The sequence below is a fragment of the Microcaecilia unicolor genome, chromosome 1, assembly GCF_901765095.1.
Source record: "Microcaecilia unicolor chromosome 1, aMicUni1.1, whole genome shotgun sequence".
NCBI lineage: Eukaryota > Metazoa > Chordata > Amphibia > Gymnophiona > Siphonopidae > Microcaecilia > Microcaecilia unicolor.
The window spans coordinates 637,693,502-637,714,469 of record NC_044031.1 but is presented as its reverse complement, the minus strand read 5'-3'; the positions used below and the strand labels follow the sequence as shown (position 1 = coordinate 637,714,469).

Below are 20,968 nucleotides of genomic sequence, written 5' to 3'. Positions count from 1 at the left end.
ACTCTTAGGGGACTTTTACTAAACATTAGCTCGAGTTACCTGAAGCAGGACCCATAAGAATAAAATGGGCCCTGCTGCAGATAACTGAAGCTAATCTTTAGTAAAAGACCCCCTTAACTTCCTCTCTATTAAAAATGTAGTATATAAGTCCAGTCTATTGAGGCATGTTGCATATCAATCAGCAAAATGGTGGAATTCTTTATCCAATCATATAAGACAACTTACCAATTATAATATATTTTGCAAACAGCTAAAGATCTCTTTGTTTTGAAAATTTCTTGTTTACTAAGTACTATTTGGGAAAGTTGATGCTGTAATATCTCTAGAATAGACTGGCTTCTTTTATTATGTAAAACATGCTGAACTCAGGAGGCTAGCATGGGTTATAAGTACTACTACTACTATTTATCATTTGTATACCCAAATGTACATGTAAATATAAAAATTGAATCATTTAAAACAACAACAACAACAAAAACACTCACCCCTAGAGCCTTCGGTTCCCCTTTGAAGAATTTCCGCAGAGTCTCTGGAACTTGACACAGGGTATTTTGAAGAATATTAGGTCCTGCCTGTATGACATGTTGGCCATTTGGTGGAATAACCTGAGTGATTACAACCACCCCATTGGCTCCAGTGACCACAGGATTCATTGTTCACAATCTACAGGAAACAAAAAAGGAACAAAAACACAGTTATACGTTTCCATCGCATGAAGGATGAATGGTATGCTTCTATTAATTTAGAGCTCCTTTTACTAAGGTGCATTAAGGGATTTCGCTTGCGCTAAAGAATTAGCGTGCGTTAAGTGCCATATAGCCCATTTTATTCTTATGGGCTTCTTAGGATTTAGTGTGTGCTAATTCCGTTAGCACACGCTAAGCTTTAGTAAAAGGGCTTCTAAGTATTTTATGTATGTTTTTATTGTATCCCCTAGAACAGTAGATTCAACACATTAGAGCAGAACTGCCTTTATTCTGGCTATACACTATTCTATAAAATGGCAGGTAGCTTAAAGGAATTACTAGGAAAGGGATGGTGAATAAGACTAAAAATACTATAATGCCTTTGTATCGCTCCATGGTGCAACTATACCTTGAGTACTGCATTCAGTTCTGGTCGCCATATCTCAAAAAAAGATATAGAGGACTTAGAAAAGGTTCAAAGAAGAGCGACCAAAATGGTAAAGGGTCTGGAACTCCTCTTGTAAGAGGAAAGGCTAAAGAGGTTAGGGCTCTTCCACCTGGAGAAGAGAAGGGTGAGGGAGGATATGACTGAGGTCTACAAAATCCTGAGTGGTGTAGAACAAGTACTACTACTACTACTATTTAACATTTGTAGAGCGTTACTAGGGTTACGCAGCGCTGTACAATTTAACAAAGAGAGACAGTCCCTGCTCAAAGAGCTTACAATCTAATAGACAAGTGAACGGTCGGTCCGATAGGGGCAGTCAAATTGGGGCAGTCTGGATTCACTGAACGGTAAGGGTTAGGTGCCGAACGCAGCATTGAAGAGGTGGGCTTTAAGCAAAGACTGAAGCAAATCGATTTTTTACTCGTTCTAAAAGTACAAAGACTAGGGGACACTCAAGGAAGTCACATGGAAATACTTTTTAAACACAAATAAGAGGAAATATATTTTTACTCAACAAATAGTTAAGCTCTGGAACTCTTAGCCACAGGATGTACTAACAGCAGTTAGCATATCTGGGTTTTAAAAAGGTTTGGACAAATTCCTGGAGGAAAAGTCCCTAGGTCTGCTGTTGAGACAGACATGGGGAAACAACTGCTTGCCCCAGAATTGGTAGCATGGAATGTTGCTGCTAATTGGGTTTCTGCCAGGTACTTGTGACCTGGCTTAGCCACTGTTTGGAAACAGGATACTGGGCTAGATGGACCATTGGTCTGACCCAGTATAGATACTCTTATGTCCTTATGTTCTTAAGTAGTTGGCGAAACGGATCCTTGTCAAGTCTCATTTTCAAGCCTGAAGCGAGTTGTTATGTTATTCAGATGAGTTTATTCCATGGCGGTTATTTGAGTAATAAATAAACACAATTAAGTTTCACATTTTTGGGGAGTGTGGACATTATTAGAGTGTTTTGTTATGGACATTTCTTAGTTGGAGCACAAACACATTTGGTAAGAGACCTGTGATGTTTGATGGCTTTTAGTTGTAAATTACTACACCCAATGCTGTGAATTTTTTCCTTGTCAGCAACGAACAACATGAACTGTTCGGGCAGCTTACAGTGAACTGCCTGATATAATCTATATATATAAAACTCACCCTCAACGTTCTGAAGACAGTGACGTCAGTGAAGCCAAGCCCTGACTTCCTTCAAAAAGGTTCAAAGGTTCGTGGTGGTGAAGCCACCAAAATCGCTCCGGGCCCCGCCCTCGAGGGCGGAGCAATGGCAGAACAACGAAGGGGTTGGCAGGGAGGGAGGCGGGGGGGTGGGAAATCACTCTGGGCCCCGCCCTTGCGTCAAACGTCATGACGTTGAGGGCGGAGCAATGCCAGAACAACAAAGGGGTTGGCAGGGAGGGAGGGAGGGAGGCAGGGAGGGGGGGGTGTTGCTGATGAAAACCTTGATGGCAGAACAACGAAGGGGTTCACAGGGAGGGAGGCGGGGGGTTGTGAAATCGCTCCGGGCCCCGCCCTCGCGTCAAACATCATGACATTCAGTGCGGAGCAATGGCAGAACGAAGGGGTTGGGCAGGGAGGAGGGGGGTGTTGGCAATGAAAACCTTGCTAGCGCCGGTTTCATTTGCTCAGAAACAGGCCTCTTTTACTAGTATTAATATAAAGCGAAAGCTACATACCTGTAGAAGGTATTCTCCGATGACAGCAGGCTGATTGTTCTCACAAGTGGGTGACGTCCACGGCAGCCCCTACGATCGGAGATCTTCACTAGCAACAATGTTTGCTAGCCCTTGCGTGCGCATGCGTGACCGTCTTCCCGCCCGAATGCGAGCGTGTTCGCCAGTCCAGTAAATTGCAAAGACAAGGGAAGACACAACTCCAAAGGGGAGGCGGGCGGGTTGGTGAGAACAATCAGCCTGCTGTCCTCGGAGAATACCTTCTACAGGTATGTAGCTATCGCTTTCTCCGAGGACAAGCAAGCTGCTTGTTCTCACAAGTGGGGTATCCCTAGCCCCCAGGCTCACTCAAAACAATAAACATTGGTCAATTGGGCCTCGCAATGGCGAGGACATAACTGAGATTGACGAGGAGTGGCCTAGTGATTAGGGTGGTGGTCTTTGGTCCTGGGGAACTGAGGAACTGAGTTCAATTTCCACTTCAGGCACAGGCAGCTCCTTGTGACTCTGGGCAAGTCACTTACTACTACTACTACTTAGCATTTCTATAGCGCTACTAGGGTTACGCAGCGCTGTACAAGTTTAACAAGGGGAAGGACAGTCCCTGCTCAAGAGCGCTTACAATCTAACCCTCCATTGCCCCATGTAAGCCGCATTGAGCCTGCTATGAGTGGGAAAGCGCGGGGTACAAATGTAACAACAACAACAAAAAAAAATTAACTGAGGGTGCAGCCTGGATGTCACGTCCCTTACCTGTGCCGCTCTGCCTGCAGGGATGCCTCGCTCCACGAGCAGGAGAGAGCGGGGTATCGCTGGCTACGGGCGGCATGGTAGGGGAGTTTTGTCTGCCTCCTGGACGGCTCCGGTCCACCGCTATGGAGCAGTAGCGGCTGGAGAGCGCCGGCGCTGCCAAAATGGCCGGCGCTCAATAGCTGGAGAGTCTCTTCCGGGTGCGGGACCCAGGAGCATGGGGAACGCCTCTTCTGGGCTCGGATTGGCTGGTCGCGGCTAGACTCCGCCTGCTCTTTGTGACCAGCCTATCCAGAGCTCTTGGGCTGGTTGTTGGCCACGCCTTCTGGACAGCTGATGGTTGTTTCCCTGATGGAGGGGGCTACTTAAGTCAGACACTGGCAGAACTCTTTGCTTCGGCTTCTGCTAGTGTGGATTCCTGAGTTCTGTGTTTTTGGATTGTGTACCTGCCTTGAACCCTGACTGGACCTGGACTTTGCTTTTGCCTGCCGCCTGCCTTGAACCTCTGTTTGAACCTGGACTTTGCTGTTGCCTGCCGCCCGCCTTGAACCTCTGTTTGGACCTGGACTTTGCTTTTGCCTGTCGCCTGCCTTGAACCTCTGTTTGGACCTTGGACTTTGCTTTTGCTTGCCGCCTGCCTTGAACCTCTGTTTGGACCTGGACTTTGTTTTTGCTTGCCGCCTGCCTTGAACCTCTGTTTGGACCTGGACTTTGCTTTTGCCTGCCGCCTGCCTTGAACCTCTGCTTGGACCTGGACTCTGCTACCTGCCGCGAGCCTTTGGTTGGCCCTGGGACTTGCCTTTTGCCATCGGCCTGCTGCCCATCCTGCGTCCAGCCCTGTCCTCCTTGGAGGTTCCAGTCCTGATTCTTCAGGTAAGATCAGAACTGTCTGGCTGCCAGACGTTGTTTGGCACAGGGGCTCACAGATCGTGGTATAAGCCGGATAGAAAGCCGAAGCCATGAGCTCGCCAGATAAGCCTGATCTGACTGACTTGGCCCAAGCCCTGCAACAACAGCAGGCTCAGCTTAACAGATTGTCTGGGGTACTACAAGATGTGTGCTCACAGATGTCAGCGCAGCGAGGACCGTCTTCCGGGGCAAGTAGGTCATCTCCCTCTCAACCTGCCTTTCGTCTGCCCGAACCTCCCCGGTTTGACGGGACGCCCTCCGCATGCCGCGGATTCTTGAACCAATGTCAAATGCTTTTTGACATGCAACCCGCTTCTTTCCCTACGGACAAATTAAAGATTACCTACATCGTCTCGTTACTCTCCGGTCCTGCCTTGGCATGGGCATCACCACTCTGGGAACAACAGGATCCTCTCCTCTCAGACCTTGGAGAATTCCTGCGTCGGTTCCGCATGGTATTTGATGTTCCGGGACGCCCCTCCTCTGCTGCAGGGGAGCTACTACGGATTCAGCAAGGTAACAGCTCGGTAGGAGCCTACGCTATTCGATTCCGCACCTTGGCTGCAGAACTTAAATGGAATCAAGAGGCTCTTACGGCCATTTTCTGGCAAGGCTTGAGTGGGTGTATTAAGGACGAGTTAGCCGGCCGTGAAATCCCTAGTACTCTGGACGCTCTAATCTCTCTATGTATCCGGATTGATGTCCGCTTCCAGGAACGGGCACGAGAACTGGGTGCCTCTCGTCCGTCTCGAAGGATCTCCCCTCAGAGACAACGTACTGTCTCTCCTCAGGGAGCTGCGGGTCCGGCTGCGGAGGGATCTGAGGAACCTATGGTGATTGGCAGGCACCGACTATCAGCCGTTGAGCGGGCCCACCGGAGGGACAATAAATTATGCATGTATTGTGGCAAACCTGGTCATTTTGTGAAGGGGTGTCCCAACAAGCCGGGAAATGCTTAGACCCTAGCCTTGTGGAGGGGGTGGTTTTGGGTCAGTCAGGAGCCCTTCCGGATAATTTAATGACAGTACCGATTATCTTACTTTGGCGAGAATTCAGAATAAATACCCTAGCCTTGCTGGATTCAGGAGCGGGGGGCAACTTTATTGATGCTAGCCTACTTCAGGGACTAGGAAGGCCGGTTATTCCCTGTAAACCAGCTCTGCAGGTGACTTCCATTCATGGTTCTACTCTTCCCCAGCCGATTACTCATCTTACCCTTCCACTTCGAATGCAGGTGGGCCTTCTTCATCATGAGGAAATACAGTTTCTTATATTACCTCAAGCCATTCATCCTGTAATTTTAGGTATGCCCTGGTTGCGGCTGCATGCTCCCTGCATAGACTGGCCTTTGGGTGAGATCAGTCAATGGAGTACGCGTTGTTTTGAGACCTGTCTGACACCAGTGCACCCTCCTCCTACTAAAGTGCCAGCTCTACCTGGAGTTCTTCATCCCTGTGAGGCCTGTCTTCCGAAGGCGTATGAGGATTTTTCTGATGTCTTTGATGCCCGGGAGGCGGATTCCCTCCCACCCCATCGCCCTTTTGATTGTCCCATTGACTTGTTGCCAGACACGATGCCTCCTAGAGGTAGATTATATGCCCTGTCCCGGGACGAATCGGCAGCCATGCGGGAATACATTCGGGAGAACCTTCGTAAAGGGTTCATTCGACCTTCTTCTTCTCCTGCCGGAGCAGGGTTTTTTTTTGTCTCCAAGAAGGATGGGTCCTTGCGACCCTGCATTGACTATCGAGGGCTTAACAACATCACAGTCAAGAACCGTTACCCCCTTCCGCTTATCCCGGAGCTTTTTGATCGGCTCCAGGGAGCTGTGATTTTTACTAAACTGGATCTCCGAGGGGCCTACAACTTGATTCGTATCCGCCAGGGGGACGAGTGGAAGACTGCGTTTAATACTCATGAAGGCCATTTTGAGTATCGTGTCATGCCTTTTGGTCTGTGTAACGCCCCTGCGGTGTTTCAAGATTTTATCAACTTCATTTTTCGAGATCTCCTTTATGCTTCAGTCATTGTTTACTTGGACGATATTCTGATCTTCTCTGCTTCTCCTCAGGATCATCCCAGACATGTGCGCACAGTACTTCAACGACTCCGGGATCACCGACTGTTTGCCAAATTGGAAAAATGTGCTTTTCATCAATCCACTATTCCTTTTTTGGGACATATTATCTCTGCTGTTGGATTACAAATGGATCCTGCTAAACTACAGGCTATCCGTGACTGGCCTCGTCCTCAAGGTCTCCGGGCTCTGCAGCGTTTCCTTGGATTTGCTAATTACTACAGACAATTCATTCCCCATTATTCTCTTATCACGGCTCCTTTAACAGCCCTTACTCGGAAGGGTGCGGATGTTCGGCACTGGTCTCCAGCTGCTCTGGAGGCTTTTTCTACCTTGAAGGCGGCTTTCCTGTCTGCTTCTGTACTCCGTAGTCCTGATGTCACGAAGCCTTTTATTGTGGAAGTGGATGCCTCTGCTTTGGGGGTTGGGGCTGTGCTGTCTCAGACGACTCCTTCTGGTAAGAGACATCCTTGTTTTTTTTTTTCTAAGAAGTTTTCTCCGGCGGAGCGTAATTATACCATCGGTGACAGAGAGCTGCTGGCTCTGAAGCTCGCCTTTCAGGAGTGGCGATACCTGCTGGAGGGGGCTGCTCATCCTATTACTGTCATTACTGATCACAAGAACCTGCTTTATTTGCAAGATGCCAAACGCCTGAATCCCCGGCAGGCCCGATGGTCACTGTTTTTTGCTCGTTTTACCTTTCACTTGGTGTTCCGTCCCGCGGAGAAAAATGTACAGGCGGATGCTCTCTCCCGAGCCTTTGATGTACCAGAGGAGCCTGAGGAGCTCTATCCTATGCTCAATCCTGCTTGCCTTTCCCCTACTGTGGGGGCGTCCGCCTGCCTTAAGACTCCTGTTCCTGCCCGGTCTCGTCGCAAGGTTCTTCAGTGGGGTCATTCTGCTGCTTTTTCGGGACATTTTGGGTTTCGTAAGACTTATCATCTGATTTCCCGCTATTTTTGGTGGCCGCACATGGCTCAGGAGATTCGGCAGTTTGTCTCTACATGTCCTACTTGTGCCCGCACCAAGTCTTTGCCAGGCAAGCCGTGGGGTCTTCTTCAACCGTTGCCAGTACCCCAGCTACCTTGGCAGGAGGTCATAAGTACATAAGTACATAAGTAGTGCCATACTGGGAAAGACCAAAGGTCCATCTAGCCCAGCATCCTGTCACCGACAGTGGCCAATCCAGGTCAAGGGCACCTGGCACGCTCCCCAAACGTAAAAACATTCCAGACAAGTTATACCTAAAAATGCGGAATTTTTCCAAGTCCATTTAATAGCGGTCTATGGACTTGTCCTTTAGGAATCTATCTAACCCCTTTTTAAACTCCGTCAAGCTAACCGCCCGTACCACGTTCTCCAGCAACGAATTCCAGAGTCTAATTACACGTTGGGTGAAGAAAAATTTTCTCCGATTCGTTTTAAATTTACCACACTGTAGCTTCAACTCATGCCCTCTAGTCCTAGTATTTTTGGATAGCGTGAACAGTCGCTTCACATCCACCCGATCCATTCCACTCATTATTTTATACACTTCTATCATATCTCCCCTCAGCCGTCTCTTCTCCAAGCTGAAAAGCCCTAGCCTTCTCAGCCTCTCTTCATAGGAAAGTCGTCCCATCCCCACTATCATTTTCGTCGCCCTTCGCTGTACCTTTTCCAATTCTACTATATCTTTTTTGAGATACGGAGACCAGTACTGAACACAATACTCCAGGTGCGGTCGCACCATGGAGCGATACAACGGCATTATAACATCCGCACACCTGGACTCCATACCCTTCCTAATAACACCCAACATTCTATTCGCTTTCCTAGCCGCAGCAGCACACTGAGCAGAAGGTTTCAGCGTATCATCGACGACGACACCCAGATCCCTTTCTTGATCCGTAACTCCTAACGCGGAACCTTGCAAGACGTAGCTATAATTCGGGTTCCTCTTACCCACATGCATCACTTTGCACTTGTCAACATTGAACTTCATCTGCCACTTGCACGCCCATTCTCCCAGTCTCGCAAGGTCCTCCTGTAATCGTTCACATTCCTCCTGCGACTTGACGACCCTGAATAATTTTGTGTCATCGGCGAATTTAATTACCTCACTAGTTATTCCCATCTCTAGGTCATTTATAAATACATTAAAAAGCAACGGACACAGCACAGACCCCTGCGGGACCCCACTAACTACCCTCCTCCACTGAGAATACTGGCCACGCAATCCTACTCTCTGCTTCCTATCTTTCAACCAGTTCTTAATCCATAATAATACCCTACCTCCGATTCCATGACTCTGCAATTTCTTCAGGAGTCTTTCGTGCGGCACTTTGTCAAACGCCTTCTGAAAATCCAGATATACAATATCAACCGGCTCCCCATTGTCCACATGTTTGCTTACCCCCTCAAAAAAATGCATTAGATTGGTGAGGCAAGACTTCCCTTCACTAAATCCGTGCTGACTTTGTCTCATCAGTCCATGTTTTTGTATATGCTCTGCAATTTTATTCTTAATAATAGCCTCCACCATCTTGCCCGGCACCGACGTCAGACTCACCGGTCTATAATTTCCCGGATCTCCTCTGGAACCCTTCTTAAAAATCGGAGTAACATTGGCTACCCTCCAGTCTTCCGGTACTACACTCGATTTTAGGGACAGATTGCATATTTCTAACAGTAGCTCCGCAAGTTCATTTTTTAGTTCTATTAATACTCTGGGATGAATACCATCAGGTCCCGGTGATTTACTACTCTTCAGCTTGCTGAACTGACCCATTACATCCTCCAAGGTTACAGAGAATTTGTTTAGTTTCTCCGACTCCCCCGCTTCAAATATTCTTTCCGGCACCGGTGTCCCCCCCAAATCCTCCTCGGTGAAGACCGAAGCAAAGAATTCATTTAATTTCTCCGCTACGGCTTTGTCCTCCTTGATCGCCCCTTTAACACCATTTTCGTCCAGCGGCCCAACCGACTCTTTGGCCGGTTTCCTGCTTTTAATGTATCTAAAAAAATTTTTACTATGTATTTTTGCTTCCAACGCTAATTTCTTCTCAAAGTCCTTTTTTGCCCTCCTTATCTCCGCTTTGCATTTGGCTTGGCATTCCTTATGATCTATCCTGTTACTTTCAGTTGGTTCTCTTCTCCACTTTCTGAAGGATTGTTTTTTGGCTCTAATGATTTCCTTTATCTTACTGTTTAGCCACGCCGGCTGACGTTTAGTCTTTTTTCCCTTTTTTCTAATACGTGGAATATATTTGTCCTGAACCTCCAGGATGGTGTTTTTAAACAGCATCCACGCCTGATGCAAGTTTTTTACTCTGCGAGCTGCTCCTTTCAGTCTTTTTTTCACCATTTTTCTCATTTTGTCGTAATCACCTTTTCTATAGTTAAACGCTAGCGTACTTGATTTCCTAGTTTCACTTCCTTCAATGCCAATATCAAAACCGATCATATTATGATCACTGTTATCAAGCGGCCCTCGTATCGTTACCCCCTGCACTAGATCATGAGCACCACTAAGGACTAAGTCTAGTATTTTTCCTTCTCTTGTCGGCTCCTGAACTAGCTGTTCCATGAAGCTGTCCTTGATTTCATCAAGAAATCTTATGTCCCTTGCGTGTACAGATGTTACATTAACCCAGTCTATATGCGGGTAATTGAAATCCCCCATTATTATTGTGTTGCCCAGTTTGTTTGCGTCCCTGATTTCCTTTAACATGGACTTTATAACTGATCTTCCTTGCTCCAAGGGCAACACGATCATCTGGGTGGTGGTGGATCGTTTTTCCCGCATGGCGCACTTCGTCCCCATGCGGTCTCTGCCATCTGCGGCGGCTCTTGCCTCCCAGTTTATCCAGCATATTTTTCGGTTACATGGACTACCGCAACGCATCATCAGTGATAGAGGTTCTCAATTCACCTCTAGATTTTGGAGATCTTTATGCTCAGCCTTTGGGGTTGCCACACATTTTTCTTCAGCTTATCATCCACAGACCAACGGCATGGCAGAACGTACAAATCAGACCCTTAAAGCCTTTCTCAGGGCCTTCACTAATGCTCGTCAAGATAATTGGACTGATCTTCTGCCCTGGGCTGCATTTGCCTACAACAATAGCTTTCATTCTGCTTCTCGGACATCACCCTTCTTTACTGTTTTTGGACGTCATCCTCGTCTTCTGCCTCCGATTCCTGTGACTGAGGTTTCTCCACTGATCCGGTCTACCCTCACCACCATTCATGCCACTTGGAGGACGGTTCGTCAGCAGTTGGGAAGGGCTGCCGCACGGTATAAACAGTTTGCTGACCAGCTTCGATGTGCCGCTCCCGTATTCCAGCCGGGACAGACAGTATGGCTCAGCACCAAGTATCTCAAACTTCGTCTTCCCTCTCTTAAGTTTGCTCCTCGCTTCATTGGTCCATTTTCTGTGCAATCTAGAGTGGGGACGGTGGTCTATCGTCTTCACTTACCTGGTAATCTTCGCATTCACAATGCTTTCCATGTATCTCTGCTTAAGCCTTTTCGGACTTCCCGCTGGCATCCTGCATCAAAGAAGATTCTGGTTCCAGACTCTGACCCGGACCCTGAGTTTGAGGTAAAGGAGATTCTTGATTCTAGACTCCAGAGAGGACGATTGTTTTACTTGATCTCGTGGAAGAACTTTGGTCCTGAGGATAACTCCTGGGAGCCAGTTGGTAATATCCATGCCCCTGAGTTATTGCACGAGTTCCACTCTCGTTACCCTAAAAAACCAGGGCCGAGACGGAGGAGGGGGGCTTACGGGGGGGTACTGTCACGTCCCTTACCTGTGCCGCTCTGCCTGCAGGGATGCCTCGCTCCACGAGCAGGAGAGAGCGGGGTATCGCTGGCTACGGGCGGCATGGTAGGGGAGTTTTGTCTGCCTCCTGGACGGCTCCGGTCCGCCGCTATGGAGCAGTAGCGGCTGGAGAGCGCCGGCGCTGCCAAAATGGCCGGCGCTCAATAGCTGGAGAGTCTCTTCCGGGTGCGGGACCCAGGAGCATGGGGAACGCCTCTTCTGGGCTCGGATTGGCTGGTCGCGGCTAGACTCCGCCCGCTCTTTGTGACCAGCCTATCCAGAGCTCTTGGGCTGGTTGTTGGCCACGCCTTCCGGACAGCTGATGGTTGTTTCCCTGATGGAGGGGGCTACTTAAGTCAGACACTGGCAGAACTCTTTGCTTCGGCTTCTGCTAGTGTGGATTCCTGAGTTCTGTGTTTTTGGATTGTGTACCTGCCTTGAACCCTGACTGGACCTGGACTTTGCTTTTGCCTGCCGCCCGCCTTGAACCTCTGCTTGGACCTGGACTTTGCTTTTGCCTGCCGCCTGCCTTGAACCTCTGTTTGGACCTGGACTTTGCTTTTGCCTGCCGCCCGCCTTGAACCTCTGTTTGGACCTGGACTTTGCTTTTGCCTGCCGCCTGCCTTGAACCTCTGTTTGGACCTGGACTTTGCTTTTGCCTGTCGCCTGCCTTGAACCTCTGTTTGGACCTTGGACTTTGCTTTTGCTTGCCGCCTGCCTTGAACCTCTGTTTGGACCTGGACTTTGTTTTTGCTTGCCGCCTGCCTTGAACCTCTGTTTGGACCTGGACTCTGCTACCTGCCGCGAGCCTTTGGTTGGCCCTGGGACTTGCCTTTTGCCATCGGCCTGCTGCCCATCCTGCGTCCAGCCCTGTCCTCCTTGGAGGTTCCAGTCCTGATTCTTCAGGTAAGATCAGAACTGTCTGGCTGCCAGACGTTGTTTGGCACAGGGGCTCACAGATCGTGGTATAAGCCGGATACTGGAACAGAATAAAAATGGGCCTAGGGGGGTGGAGTTGGATTCTAAACCCCGAACAGATTCTGCAGCACCAACTGCCCGAACCGACTGTCGCGTCGGGTATCCTGCTGAAGGCAGTAATGCGATGTGAATGTGTGGACAGATGACCACGTCGCAGCCTTGCAAATCTCTTCAATAGGGGCTGACTTCAAGTGGGCCACTGACGCTGCCATGGCTCTAACACTATGAGCCGTGACATGACCCTCAAGAGTCAGTCCAGCCTGGGCGTAAGTGAAGGAAATGGAATCTGCTAGCCAATTGGAGATGGTGTGTTTCCTGACAGCCACTCCCCTTCTGTTGGGATCAAAAGAAACAAACAGTTGGGCGGACTGTCTGTGGGGCTTTGTCTGCTCCAGGTAGAAGGCCAATGCTTGCTTGCAGTCCAATGTGTGCAGCTGACGTTCAGCAGGGTGGGTATGAGGACGGGGAAAGAATGTTGGCAAGACAATTGACTGGTTCAGATGGAACTCCGACACCACCTTCGGCAAGAACTTAGGGTGAGTGCGGAGGACTACTCTGTTATGGTGAAATTTAGTATAAGGAGCATGAGCTACCAAGGCTTGAAGCTCACTGACTCTGCGAGTTGAAGTGACTGCCACCAAGAAAATGACCTTCCAAGTCAAGTACTTCAGATGGCAGGAATTCAGTGGCTCAAAAGGAGGTTTCATCAGCTGGGTGATGTAAACCGTCACACAGGTATCAGTGAATGCCAATTGTGTCAATTTATAGTTTATCTCTCTTTCTTTCTCTCAAACAATGAATTTCGTACTGAGCTCAGATTTTCTTAAATTTAGAAATGTAACCCTATCTCAGATCTATTCTAATTTGGCCAAGACTCACTACAACATTTAATCCCAGAGGAACAAGTAAAGCATAAATTCGATGGAGCTTACAATCTAAAAATACAGACAGACAAGTCAATTAAGGGCGAGGAAAGTACTGGGTGAGAAGGAACAAGGATAGGGGAATTGAGTAGTGGTTAGGAGCCAAAAGCAGTGGTGAAAAGGTGGGTTTTCAGCATAGATTTGAAAACAGGTAGAGATGGAGCTAAGCCTACAGGCTCAGGAAGTCCATTCCAGGCATAAGGTGCCGCGAGGGAAAAGGAACGAAGCCTGGAATTAGCAGTGGAGGAGAAGGGGGACGACAAGAGAGATTTGTCCAGTGAGCGGAGATTACTGGGAGGAATGTAGGGAGAGATGAGAGAGGAGAGGTACTGGGAGGCTACAGAATGGATGCATTTAAAGGTCAGTAAGAGAAGTTTGAACTGTACGCGGAAGCGGACAGGGAGCCAGTGAAGTGACTTGAGGAGTGGGCTAGTGTGGGTAAGCAGGAATCATGCCTTCATCCTTCCAGTGGTCAGTTGCTCAATCAGGGCACCTTTTTCTACCCTGGACATGATTGAAACTGGTCTAGATAAAAACGGTTTTCAATAAAGCCCAAAAAGACATATGTGATGTGTCAAGCTGAAGAAATTGTGGTAGTGAGTTCCATTATGCTGGAGAGATAAAATAAAAAGCACTGGATCTAGTTGATTCTTATTTAGCTTTAGATGGGTGCAGAAGAATTAACCTGTTATTTACTGAACAGAAAGTATGAGATGGTGTATAGGGAATCACCATAGAAGAGAGATAGGCAGGAGAACCACTGAACAAAACCTTATGGGTCAAAGCTAGCACCTTAGAGTTAACCAATGAAGCTGTTAAAGAACTGGTAAAGCACGGAGAAAACAAAAAGCTCGGCAGAGAATCTGTGCTGCAGTGTTTGACCCACTCATGCGCCTCACATAGCCACACCCCCTTTTGAGTTGTGCGCTGTAAAATTTAGGCACTCATGTTACAGAGTAGCGCACAGGGAAGATCGGTGCGCAAATCCTAATGACTGCCAATTAACATTACTTTTGGATTGTTAGCACCTCGTTAACTAATTTGTTTACACAAGGGTCTGCACCACAATTTGTGTGCCCAACACTGGGTGACCTATATAGAACCCACTAGATGGTGTTCATGAGGGTTATAATCAGTGCATTTTATCTAGCAAAAAAGGTGCCGGTACTCCAATGCTAGGCCACCCTTCAGGGGTGGGGTGATCACTGAAGGGCCTACCCCACAATAGCCAGGGCCCCTGCAACCAGTCACAGAATCTATGACAAGGAAGAATTGGTGTGCAGAGCCTGAGCTCTTTCATTAAAACTTGCAATCCATGGGTCAATTCTAGCAGACAATGAAAAATGTGCCGGTACTCAGTACCCCCAAGTACCCCCTCAAAAAAAGCCCTGGTTATAATAACAGTGACATATCAGAAGCCTGTGCCACTGGATTCAAGCTGTTCTTTGCAAGTTCTTAGGGAGGCTTGGGTCCTTTTACTAACCTGCGGTAAAAGGGGGCCTGTGCTAGTGTCGGTGCTTGTTTTTGATGCGCGCTGAGGCCCCCTTTTACCACAGAGGGTACAAGGCTGTCTTTTTTTCTGGAAAAGAAATGGCCGTGTGGTAAGTGAACCACTTGCCGTGTGACCATTTCGGGAGGAAGCACTTACCGCTACCCACTGAGGTGGTGGTAAGGGCTCCTGCGCTAACCTGGTAGATTACCACACCGGCGCTACAAAAATAGAAAATATTTTTGTAGTGCCATTTCTGGCACACACTGGGGGTGGGAACTACCACTGGGCTCCTGCGGTAGCATGGTGGTGGTCCCGAATTGGCATGCTGTTGCCACACACCAACCCTTTAGTAAAAGGGCCCCTAAAGCTACGAGAACACGCAATGAAGCTAGAAAGTAGTAAATTTAAAATGAATCAGAGAAAATATTTCTTCACTCAGCATGTAATTAAACTCTGGAATTCGTTGCCAGAAAATGTAGTAAAAGCAGTTAGCTTAGCGGGGTTTAAAAAAAAGGTTTGGATAGCTTCCTAAAGGAAAAGTCCATAGACCATTATTAAAATGGTCTTGGGGAAAATCTGCTGCTTATTTCTAGAATAAGCAGCATAAAATGTATTGTATTGTTTTGGGATCTTGCCAGGTACTTGTGATCTGGATTGGCCACTGTTGGAAACAGGATGCTGGACTTGATGGACCTTTGGTCTGTCTGTCCCAGAATGTCAATACTTATGTACTTATGAGCTATAAATCCATGAAAGCAGTGGAGTAAAACCAAGATTGCATTAACCTGTTCCAATCACTACTATGCTTAACTGATAGCGTTGTCATGAGGGAAGTGAGGCTCTACTTGTCAATTTCTGATTCAGAAGGCAGAGGTTGATGACAGGTTAGAGGTGGGAATTGTTGTGGTCCCTCATCAGCTGCTTTGTTTTCAGTTCTGGCATTAGGTATTCTCTGTTGTGTTTGTGTCCTTTTACTGTGGAAACAGCACTGCTAGGAATGCACTTGCTCTGAGCTCCACAATTACATGATACTCATACTTGTGGGAAAATCATGTCTTGTTTCTCTTATCTTGCACAGAGTGCATTAGATATAAAAGAGAGAATGTAGAATAAACTGCTAAATATATAAATTAGAGTACTAATTGTATTATGTTTTAAAGGCTGAAGTTTTATATGGAAAACAAAACTATTATGTTCAAACAAAGAACTATATTGATAATTCTGTGGTAAAATATTGTGTTACTGTGCTATTTTACCACAAAAAGTTATCATGGGACTCGCTAACAGGTGAGTGAATCCTGCACTACATTTCATAGTAACATAGTAAATTTGCATTATAGCAGACAAGAATATTGCATGTTCCCATGCCAGCAACAGAAGTAAACATAGATTCCACCCTCCATCTCCTCTCAACACACCCTTTCAAACTCACCCCTCATCCTGCTCAATTTTCAGATAACAAACATCCCCCTTCCTTCACTCTTGTGGTCCCTTGGCATATATTGGAGGTCTTCCTAGTGGATAATGGGGAGCCTGGATCAATCACCAAGTAATGTATTTTTACACATATAGGACTAGATTCTATAACTCATGCCTAAAAAAAAAAAAAAAGTTGGTGCAGAAAAAAAAATAGCGCTTAGTGCTACTCTATAGACTACACTTGGCACTGGGAACCACAACTAACATAGTAACATAGTAGATGACGGCAGAAAAAGACCTGTACGGTCCATCCAGTCTGCCCAACAAGATAAACTCATATGTGCTACTTTTTGTGTATACCCTATCTTGATTTGTACCTGTCTTCTTCAGGGCACATACCGTATAAGTCTGCCCAGCACTATCCCCGCCTCCCAACCATCAGCCTCGCCTCTGCCATCCAATCTCCGCTAAGCTCCTGAGGATCCCTTCCATCCGAACAGGATTCCTTTATGTTTATCCCACGCACAACTATATTTAAGCATGACCATTTACACCCAGGGCTGCCGAGAGACTGAACCGGGACTGGGCTGCTGCTGCCACACACCCCAAATAGTCATCCGCTGCCGCCCCCCCCAATCACTGCCACCCCAATCGCTGCCGCCCCCAATCACTGCCACTGACGCAACAGGATTGAAGTACCTTGGCTGGCAGGGATCCCGAGGCCCCGCCAGCAGACAACGTCTTCCTCCATCACTGACTGCCTGCCCCTGCGGCTGCTATTCCTCTCAGGGCATGCTCGGTTTCAAAACTGAGCATGCGCGCCCGAGAGGAAAAGCAGCCACTGAGCAATGGGCAGAAGAGCAGCGCTGCAGGAAGTTCCAGGCCCTCATCAGCTTCCAAAGGGGGGGGGGGGGGTGGTGCTACAGTTTTCTCTCTCCTGCTCCTGTAGAGACGCAATCACTTGGGTCCCGTTAGGAGCAGGAAAGAGAGAGACCCTGGCACCAGGCCCCTCTTGGAGGCCCAGGCCTGGGGAATTTTGCCCCCCCCCCCCTCTTGGCGGCCCTGTTTACACCAATGAAAACCTTGTGTAAATCCCCAAGCGTAAATTAGGCACAGATCCCCCTAATTAGGGTTATCACATGGCTCCAGAAAAAGGAGGGCAGAATGATCCAGTCTGGGTTTTGCTTCCATTGAAAAGTAAAACCCAGACTGGCTCAATCTGACCTCCTGTTTCTGGAGCCATATGGTAACCCTACCCCTAATTCTATAACAATGTGCATACATTTTAGGAACACCCCGATCCACCCATGCTCCTCCCATCACATCACTGTGTTGGCTAACTTGTTGCTGTATTTTCCCCAAACCAATGGCCACATTCTTTTGAAATTTAGAGCCGTGACCACTAGTTTAGAGATGTAACAACTGTGCTGCCTCTCCAAAAAGTAAGGCCAGTTTTCAGACACAAAACTATTAGGGGTCAATATTCAAAGAGATTACCTAGTTAAATCCCGCTGAGCTAGCCAGCTGCTGATATTCAGCCAGGCAGTGCGACTGAATATCGCCGTTAACTGGCCAATGAGAGACTGGATAAGTTAGGGGGTGGTCCAGGAGCAGAGTTTGGGTGGATATTGGAGCGGAGGACTGGCTAATGCGGCGGGCTTTGATTCTGGCAACCCGGATTCAATACCCACTGCAGCTCCTTATCAGCTTGGGCAAGTCACTTAATCTTCCATTACCCCAGGTACGAAAACTTAGATTGTGAGCCCTCCAGGGATAAAGTACCTGCATATAATGTATATAGCATCTAGTAGCACTATAGAAATGACTAGTAGTAGTATATTGAGTCCACTAACTGGCGACGTAAGAGGATAAAGTTAGGACAGCAAAAAGACGCAACTCCTTATGCCAGGTCTGAGCAGGTGTAAATTGTGATGCAGCGTTTCCCGCAGGCTGCCTGTGGTATAGCCCAAACATCCTCCAATCTTCCAGATAGCATTGAGTCCCCGCATGAGTCAGTAAAAGTCTTTGTTCATCAAGGTTGAAAAAGAAAATCAAACAAGTGGACATAGCCTTTTATTTCTACTATTGTGTAAATTAAACCCTTAACATAATACTGGCCACTCAGCTGTTCCTGCCCCTCCCTACAGACGGGTTTATTTTTTTCCTAGCTGGGAACCTTGCCTCCCATTCTACTTCATGCTTTGTACATAACTCAAAACAGACAAAATATTTATGCACTGGGCTTCCAACTTCATACTAGAGTTACAGGTTTACTGCTTTATATATCAACCAACAGGTAAACAGGCTTTTTAGGCTCTCCCTCTGTTTATAACTTCAGAGCATTGCATTCAACAATTATTACCCCGGATTCTATATATAGCGCCAGCAACATCGGGTTATAGCCCTGGAGGAAAAGGCCCAGTTTGCGGAGTGAGATTTGGATCAGCTCCGACTCCGCTGTGTACAACAAATGGAAAGAGGACATAGAGGGCTGGTCTAGGTGCAAAAATTTGCACCTGGTGAGGTTTCCTGAATCTTTGAAGGATGCGGAACTCATGGGACATCTGGAGACTTGGCTCACACAATCCCTGAGTTTGGAGTCTTTTAAAATAAAGTGGGCCCCACAGGATAGGTTTTAAGAGTTGTGATACCACACGTCCTCATGTAATTGTGTTTTGCGTTCTACATCTGACATACAAGCAGGCTATTTTGCAGGCTTGGAATACAACAAACCGGAAACTACTATGTTTCCAGCACTGTGCAGTCAAATTGCACACCCAACAAAAAGTTTTTGTTCCCTTATATGCTGAGTTACAAGCTCGGAAAATTCCGAATGCATTACTTTATCCAGCGTAACTTTGGGTCGCCTATGATGATCAAATGAAGTTCTTTACCTCAGTGGAAGTAGTGAAAACTTCCAGTAGCCAGTGTGGGAACTTAGGCAGCTATCCCTTTGTACCTTGGATTCATAGGCAGAACTAGTTGGCCTGGCATTCTCAATGTTATGGACTCCTTTTTTAAAGCAGTTTCTTTTTGTTTTGCTTTCTCCATTTTGATTGCAAATCACCGGAAGGTCAAATATTATTTTGTCCTTAGTTTCTTGTTAAAATATTGTGGGGATATGTGGCTATGAATATTGGTTTTGTGTAATATTTTGGGTTGGTAAAATGGGGTTAGATGGCGGGGGGAGATCACGTATTAGGTCCCATGGAAAACAGGACGTTAAGGAAAAGGGGTCTGAATTTGGTTGGGTATGGGGACGGGGGGGGGGGGGGGGGGGGGGGGAGGGGAGGAAATATAGAAATTAAGATGACCGTTGGTATCATATATTTATTTAACCTGTCATTGGTTGTGTGTAAATAGCTGTTTCTACCGTTTACTCTATTTGTCATTGATAAAATAGATTAAACATTAATTGTGAGCCCTCCAGGAACAGACAAATACCTCCTGTACTGAATATATAAGACACCTGCAAGCCTGAAAGCTATTGAAGTAGTGTATATTCAGGTGCAGGAGGTATTTTTCTGTCCCTGGATGTCTCTCAATTAAAAAAAAAAATCAAAAACTGCTGAAGTGGGATTTAAACCTGGGTCCCGCAATTCTCAGCCCACTGCTCTGTAAAGGAACATCCATCTATTTCAGAATATGGATGTTCTTCTACTGCCGCACAGACATCCATGTCCCTTGTTTTTCCTCGTTCATAATTTGGACATTTTAGTTTGTAAAATAATAATAAAACTTTATTTATAACCCGCTATATGTATAGAACAAGTCACATACAAAATATAAAAGGACAAAACAATAAAAAAATTATTTCTTTGTTCAACAAACTATACAAAAATTGCTCTTAAAATAAATCATAGAGCACATTAAATTTACGTGGTATTAAAGTAATATCGAACATCAGAGGAACCAAAATCCTGAAGAAACACATGAGTTTTTAAAGCTTTTCTAAACTGGTCCATATACAGTATTAAATGAAGTTCAATGGGGAATGCATTCCATAATTTCAGACCTTTGATGTAAAAAATAGATGATCTACATTCTTCCAAATAAACCTGATGAAATGAAGGCACATCAAGTAGCTGCCTCTGAGATCATCTCAGAGAGCGAGCAGGTTAATAACATCTTAGAGTGGCACTAAGAGTTGGTGTAATATGTATTTTGAACAACTTGCAACACCTTCAGCATGTTACCGGTAATCCCCATTAGTAAACCATTACAATAATCTAACAATGGACAAACTACAGACTGGATAATTTTACAAAAGTTTTCTACAGAAACCAGTGATCTAATACACCGTACAATCATTAATTTATAAAATACCTTTGCTGTTATATTTCCAACCTGGTTTTTCATAGATAATGTAAAGTTGCACCCCCAAATTTCTAATCTGATGGACAATTAACAGAGTCTATGTTAAAAACCTTAGGACAATTTACCCCTTTTGTACCAGAGTGGAAAAGAATTCGAGTTTTTGAAATGTTCAGTTTCAAACGATTTCCCTCCATCCATTGCACTATTTTTGAAACGTAAAATCTCAGTTTAACAAAAGTGTCTTCAAAAGAGTTCTCGACAGGCAATACAAACTGTATGTCATCAGCATACAACTAGTATTGCACCCCCAAACATCTCAACAATGTGCATAAAGGTAGAAGACAGAGATTACATAACACCGCTGAAAGACAGGAGCCCTGGATGTTCATGCTGGATGTCGCAGCACATGGATGTCCATCTCGCATGTATTTTGGAACAGACTGTTTCCTGTTTTAAAATACATGTGAGATGGA

General features: G+C 46.5%; 1 protein-coding gene across 3 annotated transcripts in view; it reads right to left on the bottom strand.

Annotated features, from left to right (window-relative positions):
- The window catches only part of LOC115460509 (membrane-spanning 4-domains subfamily A member 15-like), a 117,435-nt gene that overhangs the window by 80,292 nt on the left and 16,175 nt on the right, over positions 1-20,968 (bottom strand). For all 3 annotated transcript variants that reach the window (XM_030190278.1, XM_030190280.1, XM_030190281.1), the window contains exon 2: positions 486-663. In XM_030190278.1, the coding sequence (XP_030046138.1) occupies positions 486-653 (168 nt within the window). In that variant the 5' untranslated portion in view covers positions 654-663. The remainder of the gene's footprint in view (positions 1-485; positions 664-20,968) is intronic.